Source organism: Guillardia theta (assembly GCF_000315625.1).
Source record: "Guillardia theta CCMP2712 unplaced genomic scaffold GUITHscaffold_28, whole genome shotgun sequence".
Lineage (NCBI taxonomy): Eukaryota > Cryptophyceae > Pyrenomonadales > Geminigeraceae > Guillardia > Guillardia theta.
Window position 1 is genome coordinate 563688 of NW_005434646.1, and position 17629 is coordinate 581316.

Below are 17629 nucleotides of genomic sequence, written 5' to 3' on the forward strand. Positions count from 1 at the left end.
TACATGAGAACAAGAAAGTTTCGTCCAATCGCCCTCACCTTGTCCAGGGTGAAGGAGAGCTGCACTTGGCCATGTGGATCCGGTTCGAGGGTTCTTAAAGATCTTCGCTCCTTCTCCTCCCAGCAGACATGAATCTGAGCAAGGGGAATCAAGACAATTCTTTTAAACAGACCTTTACGAAATGTTCGAGAGAAGGCTTCCAAGAGCCGCAGGCACTACACTGGTCGATAGCAGGACCCGAGGGCTCAAAGGATCAAACAAGGGGGAAGGAAGTGCTGGTCAGGGAGGGAGCCGAGGATAAGCGGCAAAGTGGGACAGATAGGACATGATTGCCATTCAGAGCAGAGAGGAGCCATTCATTTTGGTGCACGCAAGGGCGAGGTCTGCGATTATATCGCCATGTTGCGCGGAGGCGCCGCCGACATTTTGGCTCGAATGAAGATCATTCATTCATGCCTCCCTTAATATTTCAAAGTTTAGAGACCATTTTGGCATCCTTAAAATCCTGAATGCTCATAAACAAGTCCCCCTCAGAGGTCATTGGGCGGGCCGGCGCCCGGACCAAAACTGTACTGTGTAAAGGCACGCAAGATCTGACTACAGGAATCGTCGAGCTCAACCAGACACACTTCATCAATCAGATTGTGGAACGCTTCGATTTGCTAAACAGCCACGGATTAGCGACATCAAGGCAATTATCCATCTGATACAATACGTATACAACACTCGAGAACAGGGCTTGACATTTTCCCCGTCAGACGGGCACATTCAAGGCTTCAATCAACAGTATTATCACAACACCTTGATAGCAGCGAGCGATTCCACCTGGGGAACAGATCCAATTACCCGCCGTTCTCAAGGGGGAATCGTTATCTCCTTGAACGGCGGCCCAGTTAACTTCTCCAGCAAACTACAGAAGGTCGTCAACTTGTCGAGCACGGAGGCCCAGCTGAATCGTTACGGACGTTACGATCTCTTATGCTCGAGCTGGGGTCCGCACAGCGCGATCCAACCATCATTCTCGTCGATAACGCAGCGGTCATCCATCTGCTCAAGGACCGTCAAGCATTTTCTAAGCTCAAGCATATTGCAATACGACATCGCTTTATCCTTCAGATGGTGGATGAAAATGAAATCATTGCTGTGAAGATTTCTACCATGTACAACCCCGCAGACATCTTAACGAAGATCTGCCCGGTCTCCAAAATTCAACAGCTAGCTCAGTTCTTGTTTGGCAACGACATATCTCGGATCGACAGTTGAGCAACGCTTCAAGCGTCATGCAGGACCCGCTGACCGAGCTCCCTGTACCTCGTCAGGGAGGGAGACGGATGCTGCAAAGTCACAGAAGGTCATCTGAGCAACACTGATGACAGTCGGGAAGGGTTCACTGAATGAACAATTTAATCAGGGAAATTTTATATCCACATCATATATCTGAATACTGAACTTCATGACAGGCTGAACCTCTGATGATATCTGATGATTGACATCAGCATCGAGCCTCGCATCATCCCTATGTCAAGTGACATGGACGAGTCACAGGGATCCCCCAAGCAGAGCCAGGAGTCGCACATGATGACGATGGAGGGATCAGTCCTGATCAAAGGTCTGAATGTCAAAATTGACAAGAGCTGTTTTCAATCCAACCTCAAAGCCTGCACGTGGTAAGACGCTGTGACAGTCAGGAGAGGAAGTACCTTAACAAGGCAGTCTTTACGTCGACATGATGAAGCAATCGAATAGTGCTCAGGTCTGCAAATGGTGCGAATGTCTCTTCATAGTCAATACCCTTCACTTGACGATATCCCAACGCTACTACACGAGCCTTGAATTTGTCTAGGGTTCCATTTGAATTTGTTTTTACCTTGAAAACTGGTTTGCAAGGGATAGTTTTTGTTCCGGGAGGAACCTTTGACTCAGTAGTATACACCAATTTTTGTTCAAGGCTTGTCATTTCATCTTAAAGTGCCTTCTTCCTTTATGCTTTTGAGTTCCTTGATCTGCTGCCAGTACGGTAATTGAGGGTTGATGAGGTGAAGTAGGCTGTCACTGAGATGCCCGGGACGGCCGCCCGTTGGGGGTCAGAGTCACCGTGCCAGTACGGCGTGATTTTGGTGGAATTATCTTTCAAGTCAATGTCATCTGGTACCGTGCTACTACACAATGTGATGACTCATCGGGAATCTTTAGTGACTGCGGGATTTTCGTTCGGGCTCACCGTCACTCGGAGGCTCGGTGAATTCACTGACTGGACGGTCGCCTGGCAGTGGCACGCGGGCCGGGCCCGGCGGCCCAGGCCTGGCCGCAGTTCCGCCCAGTGCCCGGGCAGACTCCCGTTATTACTCAACAACACTTGAGTAAAAGATTCTCGTGTGCCTCTCGCATTCATACCACCCCTAGTTCTCGAGTTGTCCTCTGCCCTGCCTTCTCTCGCGACGTTTCTGGGTTATCCTGGTACCCTTGAACTTTTTCACTATAGGGACAACTATAGAATTCATCCCCCTGACATCCGATAGATATTAACCCAACCTCCGGATCCCACACCCACTCAGTACCCACCCCACCCATCAGTCCGAGCAGAGCGCCATGGCGGGGAAAGGAGGGACGAACGTGGACGAGCCGCTGGATCTGCTGAGACTGTCGCTGGACGAGAGGATCTATGTGAAGATGAGAGGAGACAGAGAGCTCAGGGGAAAGTTGCATGTAAGTGCTTGTCTTGTCTCCCTTTCTGCGACCCGCCATGTTTCCTTGTCCATGCTTTTGCAGTGCTCAGCTCCCCAGCTCGTTCTCGGCTCAGATAGGATCTCCAGACACGAGTGTTCATGTCTTGAGATCTGTTGTTCTTATTGTTTCTGGATCATTTCGAGCTCCTTGTTGCATTTCTCCTGATGGATTCGATGGGCAGGCTTATGATCAGCATTTGAACATGGTTTTGGGGGAAGTCGAAGAAGTTGTAACTGTAGTAGAATATGACGAAGATACTTTCGAAGAGCACGTCAAGGTATACAATCTTAGGATAGTTGAAAGTTCGATCGATCCAGCTTACTCGTGCTGTAACAGATGACTAAGAGGAACATCGACATGTTGTATGTAAGAGGAGATGGAGTCATCCTAGTTTCGCCCCCTTTGAGAACCAGTTAGGCGTTGTGACAATCTCTTCCTGATGAATCTTATTGAAACATATGACATTTAACGAGGAGATTTGAGAGAATGGTCATGAGCGCGCATGAAATCACGGATCCACAGCAGATTTCACGGACTTTACATTTACTTGATCAGCAGGGAAGGTTAATCAGACAGCAGAGTCTTGAGCATCGACTCCACATCGTCAAGCTTTGCGCTCAAGTCCGACTTCTTCATCAATTCCACCCAAGTGCTTCTGGCTGGTCCTTCACTCGAGATGATCTTGCCGAGTTTGAGGTCCTCAAGCTCTTTGAGCAGCGCCTTCTCTCGCTCACTCTCCATCGTCTCTATTTCCTTCGCGCTTGCAATCTTCTGCTGGTAGACCACGTGCTCCGCCTGCAATGCCAGCGCAAAGAGTCAGCCGGGAACAAGGCAAGCAAACCCTCTCACCTCCAGGTTCTGTGGGGCATCCGCTCCCTGCTCGTCCTTTGTTGGACTTATCCCCAAGATTTCCTACGAGGACGTTTGAGGTGTGAGAGGACAGGACATTGCGATATACCTGAAGTTGTCGGGATGGAGACGTCTTCTGCGGCTTGAAGCGAGTTCTCCTCTGCCCTCCTCCCTGAGCGCTCGTGGTAGCTGCATCAGGTTCTGCATTCAACGACTTCCCCAAGCTCTGCTTCAACCATTGCCCCCCGGCTTTCTTGGCGTTGTCCAACGTGCTCTGCAGTCGGGTCTCCTGTCTCTCCTTTAACCTACGAGCCAGGAGCTGATGCTGCCTGTGCCTCTCATCGTCTATCGCCAACAACAAGGTTTCTGTCTCCTCCTCGTGCTCTCGCTGTATGTCTTCACGAGTTTGAGGGGTCGTGCTGCCCGACAGCACAATCGATGACATAGTTTCCTCATGGAGCTGACGAATCCTTTGTGCGCCTCTCGTAGCAAGCTCCTTACGCTTCTGTTCGAACATCTCCCTTTCCATCTCCTGCTTGTTCTTGTACTCCATCTCCATCTTCTCTATCTGCGATTGCAGGGCAGACAGTTGATCGCTCGCTGCTTCCTCCAACTTCTTATCATCCGCTGGAATACCAATTGAGTCCGTTGATGCGCTTCCGTACCTTGACTTCTCTAGATCAGCTTTCTCTCTCTCCTGTTTCGTCTTCAGCTCCAAGATCTTGTTCTCATGCGTCTTCTCAAGCAACATCACTTCACTCTCGTTCCCTCCTTGCAGTCCTTTTGCCTTGGCCTTCACGATCTCAGTCGCTTGGGCTGCTTGCACCTGCTGAAGTTCCTCGTTATGGAAGTCTCGTAGCAGTTTCCTTGCCTCTGACTCTTGCCCATCTGAGAAAATTTGTTGGAATTGCTGAATTTTGCTATCGCGGAAATTGTCTTTGAGAGATGTTTCTTGTGCAAGCATAACTTGATTCACTCCCTCCATGTGGTCCAAGCCTTTCTTCGCTTGCATTCTCTTCTTCAATTTCCTCTGCTCGAGCTTCTCCTTCAGGTCATTGTCAATGGAAGCTTTCTTTGCCATCGCCTCCTGCTCAAGATTACGAAGCCTCTCTTCGTGTTGCTTGATAAGGATTTCTCTTTCTGCAGACGACATCTTCTTTGATGCATTTTCCATCTCTTGCATCATTTGCTTCTTTTTACGATCAAATTCTTCCATGCGTGCGGCTTGCTCCAATCGCATCTGCTTCTCAAGCTCTTCTTGCTCTCTCTTCATCTCGTTCTCAATCTTGCTCTTTTCCGCTTCATGCTTCTCCTTCAATTCTTTCCGTACTCGTTCTCGTTCTCCAGAAATTAGAACCATCTCGGCTTCAAAGGCCCTCCTCTCCTCTTCCAATTTCTTGTGCAGCTCGACGTTCTCAAAGTCGTCTGGGTTTTCATTCTCGTCCATGACTTCATCGCCACTGTCATAGTCGCCATTTGCAGAAGTCTGATTTACTTTGCTCTCAGACAAGATCTTCTCAGCTACCTCAATTTGCTCGCACATCTTCAAACTCAGTTCCTCGTCATGCTTTCGCTTCAATTCTGAAGCTTTCTTGGCTTTCTTTTGTGCCAACTTCTCTTGCAGAGCCTTCTCCTGCTTTTGCTTCTCAATCTCCGCTTGGTGTCTCACATGATCAAGCCTAGCATCTGCTTCCTTGAGGAGCCTCTCTCGTTCAGCCGCGTCGGTAGCGACGACTTCAATCTTCTTCATCTCTTCTTGCTTTGCCTCCTCCAATCTCCTGTCCATTTCGATCACAATTCTTGCGTTTTCTCGTTCTTTCTCGATCTCCAAATCATTGTCGACTTGCATCAATTCTGTCTCAATTTGCTTGACGTGACTTTGTTCTAATAATTCTAATTCTACTTTTTGCTTGTTCCTGATCTCCTCCTCGATATGTTGTAGTCTCGCACGCTCTTGCAGCTTCTCGGCTTTCTTTCTCTTTCTTTCTTCGATTTGAAGCCGTAACTCATCAGTCTTCTTTTGCTTTTCGATTTCCATGTAGGACTTCAACTTCTGCAGATTTTCTTCGTGCTCTTTCACAAGCTTTTCTCTCTCGGCCTCTGATAAATCTTGGGATTGCTGAGCTTCTAAGATCTGCTGCCGCGACTCTGCCAGGAGCTTTTCTTCTTCGGAGGAGAATTTATCTAGGAATGCCGCCACCTCTTTCTCTTCCTTTGCTTTGTAGACTGAGTCTAGATTGTCTAACGAAACCTCAGTCACCTTGGCTGTTTCTTCAACTCCCAGTTGCTTCAGCTCCTTTGCTTGCATGGTCTCAATTTGTCGTTTCTTCTTCAGCCGACGAGTCTGCAGCATAGACTCGAGGTTCCCGACTTGTCTTGCGGCATCCAGCTGCATCTGCTGCTTCATCATCTTGATCTCGTCCTCATGATTTTTCAGGAGTCGCTCACGATCTTCGTCTGAGTAGTTGTTGGTCTGCAGCTGCTGCTTGAACTCGTTCTTCGTCATTTCTATCGACGAATTCATCCTCTGCTCGAGCTCGGATCGAAGACTTTTGATCTCCGATTCTGCACTTCGAAGGAGATTCTCATACTCCCTCGCCTTCTCCTCCTCATGCCGAAGCATTGACGCGGAGATCTCATTCAGGTTTGCAACTTCTGCTGCAATCTCTTCAAGGGGCGTCTCGGTCTCCGCAAGGGCTTTTGCCTTGGAATGCTGGGCAGTCAGCGAAGACAGCTTCTTCGCTTTCCGCTCGTTGAGACGTCTGCGGAGATCTTCCTCGGTCTTATTCCTTGCAACCCCTTGCTGTAACTTGACCTTTTGAATGGCGATGTCGTGCTCGTCCAGCATCCGCTGGCGAAGGTCGGGATCGTCCGTCGCTGCGATGTTCGAGAGAAGTTTCATTTCCATCAGATTGCGTTGCGCTTCCTCTTGTTCTGACTGTGCGCGAATGAAATCCTGAACCTCCGACTGCTGCTGTTGCCACAGCGCGCTTTCTATCCTTGTTTCTTCTTCCAGGTGTTGAACCAAGAGATTCGCACTGAACGCAACTTTCTTGGCGAGTTCATCATCATCGGTATTCTGTAATAAGACGCTCGTTTCTTCTTTGTGAATACTCTTCAAGTTTTCTAACATCTTAGCTTTTTTCTCCGCTAGTTTCTTGTTGAACTCCGCAAGCTGCCGCTCTTTGTCGATTTCAAGCTTGCTTTGCAGTGCTTCTCTTTCTTTGTCATGATTGTCCAATAGTTTTCTTCGTTCTTCATTGTCTTCAGTTGTCTCAATTTTCTTGAGGCAAATCTCATCAAGTCCTCTCAGTTCACTTCGATTTTTCATTTCTAGTTCCTGTCGATAAGATTCGATGACAATAGAAGCATATGCTTGGTGTGCAGATTCAAGATTGATTATTTGTTCAGCTTGTCTGGTCTTTGCTTTTTCCAACCTACCTTCCTTCGAATCTTCGCTCGAAACAATGTTCGATTTTGATGCATTCGTCCTAGGTGTCAGAGCCTTTGCCTTTTTCCACAGCGAACGTGCCTCTTTCCGAGGGGCATTGGCACGGAGTAGACTGAGCTTACGATTCTTTTCTTCTTCGCTCTTCATCTCGATATCTGAGATCCGGTTGAATAGCGCTTTCTTGTTGTCAAGGTCCAACTTATCATGCATCCGCTCATGCTCATCGATCATTGAGTCTACCATTGACTCATTGAAGTCAGCACTGTTTGCAAGAGTTTCAACGATCTGCATCTTGGTTTGAGAGAGCTTTTCCAGGAGGGCTTTGACATTGTCTTGCAGTACTCCTTCAACTTGTGCGATCGTGGAGTTGTCCAAAGCCATTTTGATCTTCAATGCAGCATCATCCGCAGGGGTTGCTTCTCCGTTTTCCATCTTTTGTTTCAACTCCTCATGATTTGAGTTTTCTTCGAAGTGTTTTCGCAGCAACCTGTCAAAGTGTTCTGCATACATGTTTGCATAAGTTTTGAGTACTTTGTTTCCTTCACTTCTCAGAATAAACTCTAGTAACTCTTCTTGCAAGCTGAATTGATTCAGAAGCATTTGCTTCTCTGTCTCATCAGCTGCAAGTTGACTTTTGTTCTTAACATTCTGGAAGTGAGCTCGAAGGGTATTGTTGTACGATTCTCGAAGCGCGTCTGCAAACGCCCTTGCACCGGACATGATGTCTCCTCGAATTTTTTCAACTTCTTGTAAGTTCGTGGGCTTATATTTCTGCACATACTCTTGAGAAATAGCATTTAGCCTTTGATCAAACTCCTCCACGAACGATTCAACATTCAAGTAAGCGGTTGAATCTATGGCGTCCTCCGTCCTCACTTTTTCACCTTTCTTTTCTTTCTTCGACTTCTTGATTGACGACTTGGCGGCCTTGGGCTTCTTGAAGACGGCTGGTTGACTCTCGTCCATCTGGTTGTCCGCAGCCTCTCCCTCCCCGGCATTGGACATGTGCGACAAAGCATCCAAGAGCTGAGAGGCATCGAGTGACGCCAGGTTGTAGTGGATTGAACTGCCATGAAAACCGCGGAGATTGGATTCAGGGACAATCTGAAACGTGGAAGGGTCCCTTCTGACCCCAGCGATAGGAACGACATGGCCGGTGACAGAGTCTCTCATTCTCCCTCCGATCGTTGCAGGTCGAACAATGCCGGCAATGGGGTCCATGACTGTACAACCAAGACCTTCGCAGAGTCTTGTGTCTCTGTCCGTCTCGAAGTCAAGAATTATGATCTCGTTCCTTGCACTAGAGTCGTACATCTTTCCTCCCTTCAGCAGTGGGAGGTCCTCATTCAGTACTGGATCCAATCTCATCCCCATCACTCCTCCTTGCTCTTGTAGGAATTTCTGATGAACCACAGCGTCCTGTGACTTTGAAGTGAATTGAAAAAACACTGCATCACTTTTCGCTTTCACGCTGAACAGATCTTGTAGTTGTGCACGTAAGTCGGATCTAACTTTGAACAACTCTGCCTGAAGAGACTGGATCTTCTCCATCGGTGATCCACGTTGCATTTGACAAGATCGCACTACACTTTCACACCTTTGCAACAATTCTGTCTGCATGTCAGCCTCCACTTTCTTGATGGATCGTTCTAGGTAATCAGGTACAAGCAAAGTCCGCTTGAAGTTGAAGGGATCACATATGCTCCTTGATATCTTCTGTGTTTGGCTGGAAAAGACGTCACAGAAAGGTAGGCCTGGCAAAATTGCGCGGTGTTCTTCAGTTCCATGGTCGATATACCTGAGAGAGAAAGTCAGAAATATCTCAAACACGCAAATAAATCTTACTTGCCACCCAACGGAACAACTTTGTAGAGTTCGTGATCGATCTTGATTCCAGTTATGATATGTACCTCCTTGTTTTCAGAAGACTCGAACAAGTCTCCATATCGAATCGGTCTCAAAAGACGAGTCTCAGGATCTTGATATGATCCTCCCACAGCAATCAATTCCTTGGTTATGTGATCGAAAGTTACACCCAGAACAGGGACGCGAAGTCCTGTACAGGGATCGATCATAGTCCTCGAAGAATTCAGAGGCCATCCCTTGTCAATTGTAGGTATAAGGTGGGCATATGTCCCACAAGTGTGCGGAAAATTTTTACCATCTTTGGGCTGTGGATTACAAAAGTAAGGTATGAAACCAGATGTAATACAATGTCTGTGGAGTTGAAGGGAACAAATGAACTGATTCGTGCTCAAATCTAAGAACACGTTACCTTCTACTGGAACGACTGAGCAAGTGCCCGGAAGAATGCAGCAATTGGTCGGAACAAAAAGAACTTGACCGGCTCCAGTTCGCATTTTGGAACCTCTCTTTGGAATCAAAAGCTTTGTTATGTTATCAATCTCAACTACTTCAAGATTTGGAGCGCCATCATGATTATACAAATGATCCTTTGTCATTTGGTTTCCAGCAGAGTCTATCAGGCAAGCTCCAACTTTTGGATCAGAATTGTCAGCAAGCTGAGATTCGAGACTTTGAACTTTTCCGAAGGCTGAGTTTAGAGCTTCGAGACTTTCTGTATTCCATACGCTGATCAGTTGGTCCAGCGATTTGAAGAATAAGTTGTAGTGCTGAGATACTTTGGAGTAATGCTCGATTCTGATGTTTGAAACCTGCTTGTTGCTCTCCAGAAGAGTCGAATGCAAGTGAAGGCCAACCTCTCCCACAGCCTTGCGTCGCCTCACCTCTTTGAAAAGCTCATCTTTCCTCCTATCTGCAAGCATCCTATCATGTTGAGAAAATCCACTGGGATGCTTATCATCTAGCAACTTACGGAGATTCATGGTCTCACTTGACAATTTGTCATAGAATTCTTTAGCATCACGCTTTTGCTCAGTGAGCTTTTCCGTTACAAAATGAGCTTGGTCTTGGAGTTTATCAAAGAGATAGTCTGCACGAAATCCTTCAATGTTTACATAGTCTGTGAATTCATCGACTTCATCGAGAGTTCTATTTTTGCTGTAAGGATCCTGATTTGAAGCCAAGGATTTCAATGCTTTGCTTGAGGCTAACTTTCGATATTTAGGAACTTGGTTGTTTTGGAAACCCCATGCTGCCCTATTTCTGTAATAGACCAAGGCACAGCTTATCGCAGTAATGACCAAGAAGCCCAGCATGACATTCGTGATCAGATCATAGTTGGGAGCTATCACCTGTTGTTGTTGTCCTGCTGGAAATGAACTTAAAATATCTGCAGACAACGGTTGAATCGTGTTGTATTGGAATGGACGAGGACAGTCAAGAACCGGATCAACGACTCCAACAACAGTCTGTTTTGACACGTCGCCAGCATCTCTGAAGACATATATTCCAGGCTGATCGAAGGCATGAAAGAACGTAGTCAGGTTGCTTCCCTTCTTGACTTTGTCCGCAAGAACCACAAAAGCACCGTAATCAAATGTTGGATTTGTGTTGAACAAAGAGTCGGGCACATATTCAGGGTAATGGTTAATTCCATTGAAAGACGTGATTGTCCATATAACACCATTTCCCGTTTTGACGCAGAGCACGGGCGTTTGCACTCCAGTCACTTGAGCATTGTCTATGGGGACTGCACGTAGCATCGTTTTATGACCCCTCAAGTAACTTCTCCGTCTTATGCTCTTGACATGATACTGCGCTGAACCAGGCAGCAGCACGTCACGAGGCACTTCATGATACGTATCAAACGATTCTTCTCGTCGCCTCGCGAGGGTTGCTTGAACTTTTGCTACACAAACGTTATCAGAATTCAGCTGACACTCCGTCAATCCTAGTTGTTCAAAAAAACTCAAGGGAGCATCAAGCAAACCAGTAAAACCATCCTGCGAAGTTCCTACAAAATTCGCGTTTGATCCTTGGCTTGATTGGGTAGAAGGAAGGAGATAAAAGGTCTTGTTTGTCCCTTCTGTGATTGATAGGATACTATTGCCCTGATTGTCAGTGATGATCTCAAAAGACTTAGATTGTGAAACCACATTTGGATCAGCACATTTCAAGTTGTCACTTCCCACCCTACATTTGCAAACGCACACTACCATTGCACCAATGGTGGCGTCAACCTGGAAGGAAATCAGTAACTCATGATATCGATACAAACGAGAAGTACCTGTAGCGTCTCAGCCTTGGGATATTGAAAATCAGGGCATGAACTATTGCATACATCCACACCTCCAGCATCACAGTAGCATGGAGGAGATTCACAACTTGAATCAGGACAAGATTGCACACATGATCCACTTTGGCTCCGGAGTTGATTGGCTGCACATCGTGGCATGATTAAAGGTTCGCAATCCAAAATACCATCCGTCATGGCTTCATCCGGTTGTGCCCCTCCAGCACTGTTGTATACCGTCGTGTTTGGCATACATCTGCACGCACTGTCGAAGGGTTGAAACACACGATTTTTACCCTTGCATTGACATTCGAGGCTATCATTCCGAGAAATAGCACTCCCCCCACATGGAATACACAAAGGCTGACCTGTCTTGTTGTTGAAAGAATTTGAAGGACAGGGTAGGCACTCGTCTAAGTTGCTGCCTCCAGTCTCTTGACGAAATGTGCCACGTGGACATGCATTTGGCTGAGAGGAACCTTGTGGGCAGTAAAACCCCGAAGGACAAATCTCACCTCTATCCCGTGTCAAGCTACGAGGATCCCCTCTGGTAGTATTTCCGTAACAGACGTATCCAGCAAAGCAGGGTTCGCACAGGAGTCTCGATATATGCGCTCCGAAAAATCCAGGTGGGCATGGGATACAGGAATCCTCCACAGCAGAGAAATTGGTAGTTTTCCCTTCAACAACACGGGTCCCAAGTGGACAAAGTGTGGGAAGGAAAGATTTTGCGGGGCAGTAAGTCCCGGGCGGGCATAACTTAGGACTTATTGCGGTACCCTCACAGTAAGTCGCAGGTGGGCATTCCAGAGGTGTTGAGACGTTACCCGGACAATAAAACCCTCCCTCACAAGCTTTCCCTTTGCTTGACCCTGCAGGACAATAGCTTCCTGCTGGACAAGGAATAGGAAAGATTGATCCCTCCGGGCAATACATTCCTGCATCGCATAGCTGACAGTGTTCCAATTGAAAAGCACCTGGATTTGATCTATAGTAGCCTGCAGGACATGGCATTTCCTTGGATACCCCTTCTAAGCAGAAGCTTCCGGCCGGACATAAAATTTGGGTGCTTGAATTCTCCTGCGGACAGTAGTAGCCTCTATAATCCTGTCCATTATCCATCAGCTGGCCGCATACCAAACAAGATTGGATGGATGTTTGTCCCAATTTGGGATTGAAGTAACCTGCTGAGCATGGTTTTGGTGATGAAAACAATCCACAGTACTTGTTTGAGCAGTTGCTTGCGCTCATGTTGGAGCTTGTATTAGAAACAATCACCCCTGGACAGAAAAAGCCTGCCGCACATGGTTTTGATAGAATACTCCCTATATCGCAAAACTCTCCTTCAAGGCAATGTATACAGTCACAAATTGATCGTCCAGGAAATCCCGGGTCCTTGCTAGATAAACGAGTTCCCGCTGGGCAAGGCAACGGAGACTTTGTACCTTCTGGACAATAGTGCCCCTCAGGACAGAATCCGTTAAATTTCCCAGGAATCGTACTCTGTCTGCACTCATTTGAAGCACCTGGATCAGCACAACTGGATCCTGCACTGCACAAGTAGCCAGAATAACACTTTCCTTTGATCTCTCCATTTCTGCACCATAGTCCTGGTGGACATTCTTGACATTGTTCAACGCTCGACAAATTCTCAATTGCTCCATAGAAGCCATCTGGACATAGTTTTGGCGTTGAACCTTGATTGCAGAAGTACCTCACTGGACAAGGAATAGTGGAATTGGAAAATCCATCACCTTCGTGATTTTGTAAACAAAGCTTTCCTGAAGGACATGGCAAGCATTGGCTTTCCATGACGAAGGGTTGATAAACATCACAAACTAAGCCACTACTATCACTTGATTCCGATGAATGACAACATCTTATGGCCCGTGGTGATTTTTGCACACATTTATGACCAGATGGACAAAAGTATTGCATTGGGCTACCATTGTCAAATCCTGCTTCTATCTTAAAACTTCTGACATTTGCACCAATTTGACAAATATCTGCAAATGAGAAGTTCTTGAAAATGTCATCAATTTGAGCAAAGAAAGGTGCATATGGGCAATAGAAATCCGCAGCGCAATCCTGAATTTCCCTTGCAGTAGATGCAAACGTAGCGCAGAATTGGCCCGCAGGACAAGGGATGCATTCAGAGGGTCCTCGACCGTGATCGTGGTCGTTGTATGTTCCAGGTGGACAAGGAATCGGAACTTGAGACCCGGCAGGACAAAAGTATCCTTTTGGGCACATGGATTGATTGCCTTGTGGTGCTGATACAACGGATCCGCTTGGACACAAATATCCAGCCTGACAGATTCCTGTTGGTTCGGATATCCCAAGCGAAGCACAATACATCCCCACCGGACAGGATAGACATTGCCCCACGTCCACGGCACCTAATTCAGGCCCATATGTCCCTCGGGGACAAGGAATCGGAGAGTATGGGTGCGCAAACGGACAATAATGTCCCCGTGAACACTTGGATACATTGATTCCGTCGTTTGACATCAGTCCAGCTGGAACTTGTAGGCAATGATCTTGTTCAGCTGAAGGTTGATACATTCCGAAAGGGCATGCTATCGATCTGTTGGTTCCCGCAAGGCAGAAGCGGCCAGGAGGACAAGGGCCTCCATACTGGGAGGTGTTCATGGGTCTGGGCTGCCAAGAGCCTCCCGCACAATAAAATCCTGCGTCACATTGTCCAAATATCTTTTCAGTTTCTATAAAGCATTGAGAGAAGTTTCTGACACCACCTCCACATGCACAACATTCTCTGCTGGAAGGAATCTCAAGCGAAGAGTTGGGGATTATGCATAGTATAGGATTTGATTCATATCTGGCACAATTGTTTGTTGTATTTTCGGGAATATCATCAATACAGGAGAATATATATTTTGAATGGCAGACAATATTTGATTGATTAAAATTGATGCCTCCAAAGTCATAATAGTTGGTTGAGCTGTTTCCAGACGTGGCATTGTCAATGGTTAGAAATCGTGAAAAATTCGTTCTGACTCCGAGGGCAACGATGCCTGATATGTTTGCATAGGAGCCGGCTTTGACAAGCTGACATTTGACTGAACCTAATGTCGAGGAATACGACCCAGGTTTACAAAGCCTTGGCCAACCAGATCCTTCTGGACATTCAAATCCTTTTGGACAAATATTTGATGGGAGACTTCCACTCGTGCTACCATTCGGACAGAAATAGCCCGCGCTGCATGTACCGTTCACCTGTGACAATCCTGTGGCGTTACAGAAATGTCCAGGAGGACAGAGAATGCACGAATCAATGTCTTTCGAGGCCATTCTTGGATTATAGCAACCTTGTGGGCAGGGTCGAGGAAAAATCGTCCGAGATGGGCAATAGTGACCTGATGGACATAAAACAGCTCCAGCGGTATTCGCATTTGCTATTGGATCGTCAGCTAGTAACTTCTCAACGCCTGGACAATATATTCCGCTAAAACATGATTTGCAAGATGATTGACCAAGATCATCTTGATAAGTTCCTGGAGGACACGGTGTTGGAGTTGGGCACTGGGCTTCACAGAAATGTCCTTTTGGACAAACTCTGTCAGGACTGTCCCCAACAAAACTTCCTGCAGGACAGAAATACCCTACTGGGCAAGGAAACCTCTCACCAAGGCAATCTTGCACGTTTTGACCTGCTGCACATTGCGTGTTTGAAGATGGACAATAGAAACCTGCTGGACATGCTACACAAAGACTAGAATCCTCATTACCCAGTGTGATAGAAGCTGTGCCTTTTGGGCAAGGTATCGGAGAAATGCTTCCCTGTGGACAATATTTACCGACCGGGCAGAGAATTCCACTTAGCATTCCGGGATCAGGGCAATAAAACCCTGCTCTGCACGGCCCTGTGACATTCTCAAACCCAGATCTTTCACAGTAATATCCTGAAGGGCAGATTAAGGGATGCGGAGATGCTCGTGGGCAAAAATATCCAGCTGGACAAATGCCTCCACAACTCCAGTTTTGTTCTAGATGTAGTAAGCGTTGATCGCATGATAGCGCTCGCTCGTCCGCAGACCCTCCGGTACAGTACCATCCTGCTTTACAAGGCCCGCTTGGAGCCGTGAGCCCTGTATCGTTGCAGTACATCCCAGCAGGACAGCTCGTGCACTGCGACACATTTGCAAGCCCCTCCTGCCCTCCGTACGTGCCCCGCGGACACCGTCCGGCCTCAAGGTTCTCCATGCCTTCCGGACAGTAGTGCCCCAAGGGACAGGTCAACTTGGCAATAGATGTTGTCCCTGAGCAAAATGATGCTTCCTGAAATGTGACATACGCATTAGCTTCATTAATTCCTTGACTTACGGCTAACATCGTATCATTTGTATAAAACAGTACCAAGTTGCTGATTTGAAGCGAGAGGTTCGTTTGTTCCATTTCAAGTTGATCTCCTTCACTGTTGAGACGGGCCATGAAAAGACTACTGTAATTTGATGACGAATCACGAAGCTGTTGACCAGTCACAAAGATCTCGTCGAAGTCCTTTATGCACATGCTCGACGCTACACTCTCAAGCATACTTTTCAATGGTGTGGTCCACAACAAGCTGCCGATGGGACTAAATTTGGAAACGAAAGAGATCATGTGGACATTGGTTGAGGAAGTACTGTTGCTAGCATTCGAGTCTTTCAACTGGTAAGAGTTTGTCAAAGTTGCTGTACCAAGAATGTAGAAGAAACCTGAAACATCTGCTAACGAACTCAAAACAGAGCAGCTGTAGTCATTTCCAAACAGAGAATGGGTGTGTGAAAAAGTAATGGATCCATTCAAGTCAAAAGTTATCAATTTGAACTGACAATTGTTTTGCACAAGACTACCAATGAAGCCGTCGCCTTTGAGACTTTTTGTCAGCACGATACTTCCCGATATTCCGTAGACATCTAGTGGCATGGACCACATTAATCGACCATTTTTGGTGAATGCAAACAGCCTAGTATCGTTGAAATTCAAATTTGTTGATGAAACGCAAAAAAGCAATCCATTTTCGAATGTAGCTATTCGAATCTTGTCTGAATTTTGACTGATCGGAATCTCCTGATTCCAAGAGTTTTTCGCTTCATTATCTATGCTCCCAATCACAACGAAGCTAATATTTTTCTTGAAGGCATAATAGATCGTCGAATTGTGATCAGTGGTCAATTTCAATGATTGCAGATCAAATGTTCCCAGGAAAAATTTCCATTTTACGATCCAGTTCAAATCAAATTTATACAGACAGAATTGGTTGGCGGAAAAAGATTCACACAACCCTGGAGCAAAAAGATTACCATCAGATGAAAACGATATTGGCGTTTCATCCAATGAAAGGGTAGCACTAGGAATAGAAATACTCACAGGGTTTTGAAAAATTCGTTTTGTCAACGGAGGACACTCATCAAAAACAAGTGACGAGTAGGCAACATCTGCCTGAAAAGAAATGATGCCAGAAAACCGACAGGCGTATCCAGCAGGGCAAGCAGCGCAACTCGTCTGATTCGTTGCCTGGTTATATGTACCTGGTTGGCAAGGAACTGGTGCAGTGTTTCCTCCTGCACAGTAGGTCCCTGGAGGACACGGCAGTGGCTTTGAGCAACCACTTACACAGAATTGACCCGGCAGACAAGAAAAGAGTGATTGGTTTGAAGACAAAGGGCTCACATTCATCCCTTGAGGACAAAATCTTCCAGCTGGACAGATTCCGGTAGGTACAGTTTCCGCGCGATTCAGACAATACTTGCCGACAGGACATATGCTACACTCAATTTCCAGTACGAGCCCGAGCGAGCTGCTGTATGTGCCGATGGGACACGGAGTAGGCGACGAGCTGTTCGACTCGCAGTAGTATCCTGCTGGACATACCGTCGGCGTGATGGTCCCTGGCTGTACGCATGCTTTCCCGCTCGGGCACCCCTGGCAAGCGGCCAGCCCTGGTGAAGGCCCGTACGTCCCGGGGCTGCAAGGATGTGCAACGCTGGTTCCAGAAGGGCAGTAGGACCCCGACGGACATAGGACAGTGCCGTCTGGTCCGGAGGCTGAGAGCGTACCGGGACAGAAGTATCCAGGCTTACACACCTTGCAGGCGCTCTGGCCTACTTGATCTTGGTAGTAACCTGCATGACACGGCTCTGGGTCTATGGAGTTCTCAGGACACGCATGTCCAACATAGCAAGCTTTTAGATTGTGGGGTTTGGAACTATCTCTCCAAAGCCGCAGCTGGGCAAGTTTGTGGTATGCTAGTGTTCTCTGTAGGACAGAAGTATCCTGCCGAGCAGCTTTGGCAATCATTTACAGTTTGGCTCAGCACAACCCCAGAAAATGTTCCTGGCGGACAACTGGTTGGTTGTACAGTTCCGACCGGACAGTAGAATCCCGGTGGGCAGGGACCGAAGCCTGAAATTGTTCCGTTCGGCCGTGCTTCGAATCCTCCC

At 47.0% G+C, this 17629-nt stretch overlaps 2 protein-coding genes across 2 annotated transcripts; one reads left to right on the top strand and one right to left on the bottom strand.

The window, feature by feature from the left end:
• Positions 1-2589: 2589 nt before the first annotated feature.
• Positions 2590-3144, top strand: GUITHDRAFT_70214 (hypothetical protein; the record flags this gene model as incomplete). The annotated part of the gene is made up of 3 exons (XM_005833894.1): positions 2590-2706; positions 2909-3004; positions 3064-3144. The coding sequence occupies 3 exons, from the start codon at positions 2590-2592 to the stop codon at positions 3142-3144; spliced, it is 294 nt and encodes a 97-aa protein (XP_005833951.1).
• An 8432-nt stretch (positions 3145-11576) lies between these two features.
• Positions 11577-15170, bottom strand: GUITHDRAFT_57032 (hypothetical protein; the record flags this gene model as incomplete). Its single annotated transcript, XM_005833895.1, has 3 exons — positions 11577-11730; positions 13300-13582; positions 14933-15170. Coding segments are annotated over 3 exons (675 nt in total), but the record flags the coding sequence as incomplete, so codon positions are not given.
• Between the last annotated feature and the right edge of the window lie 2459 nt (positions 15171-17629).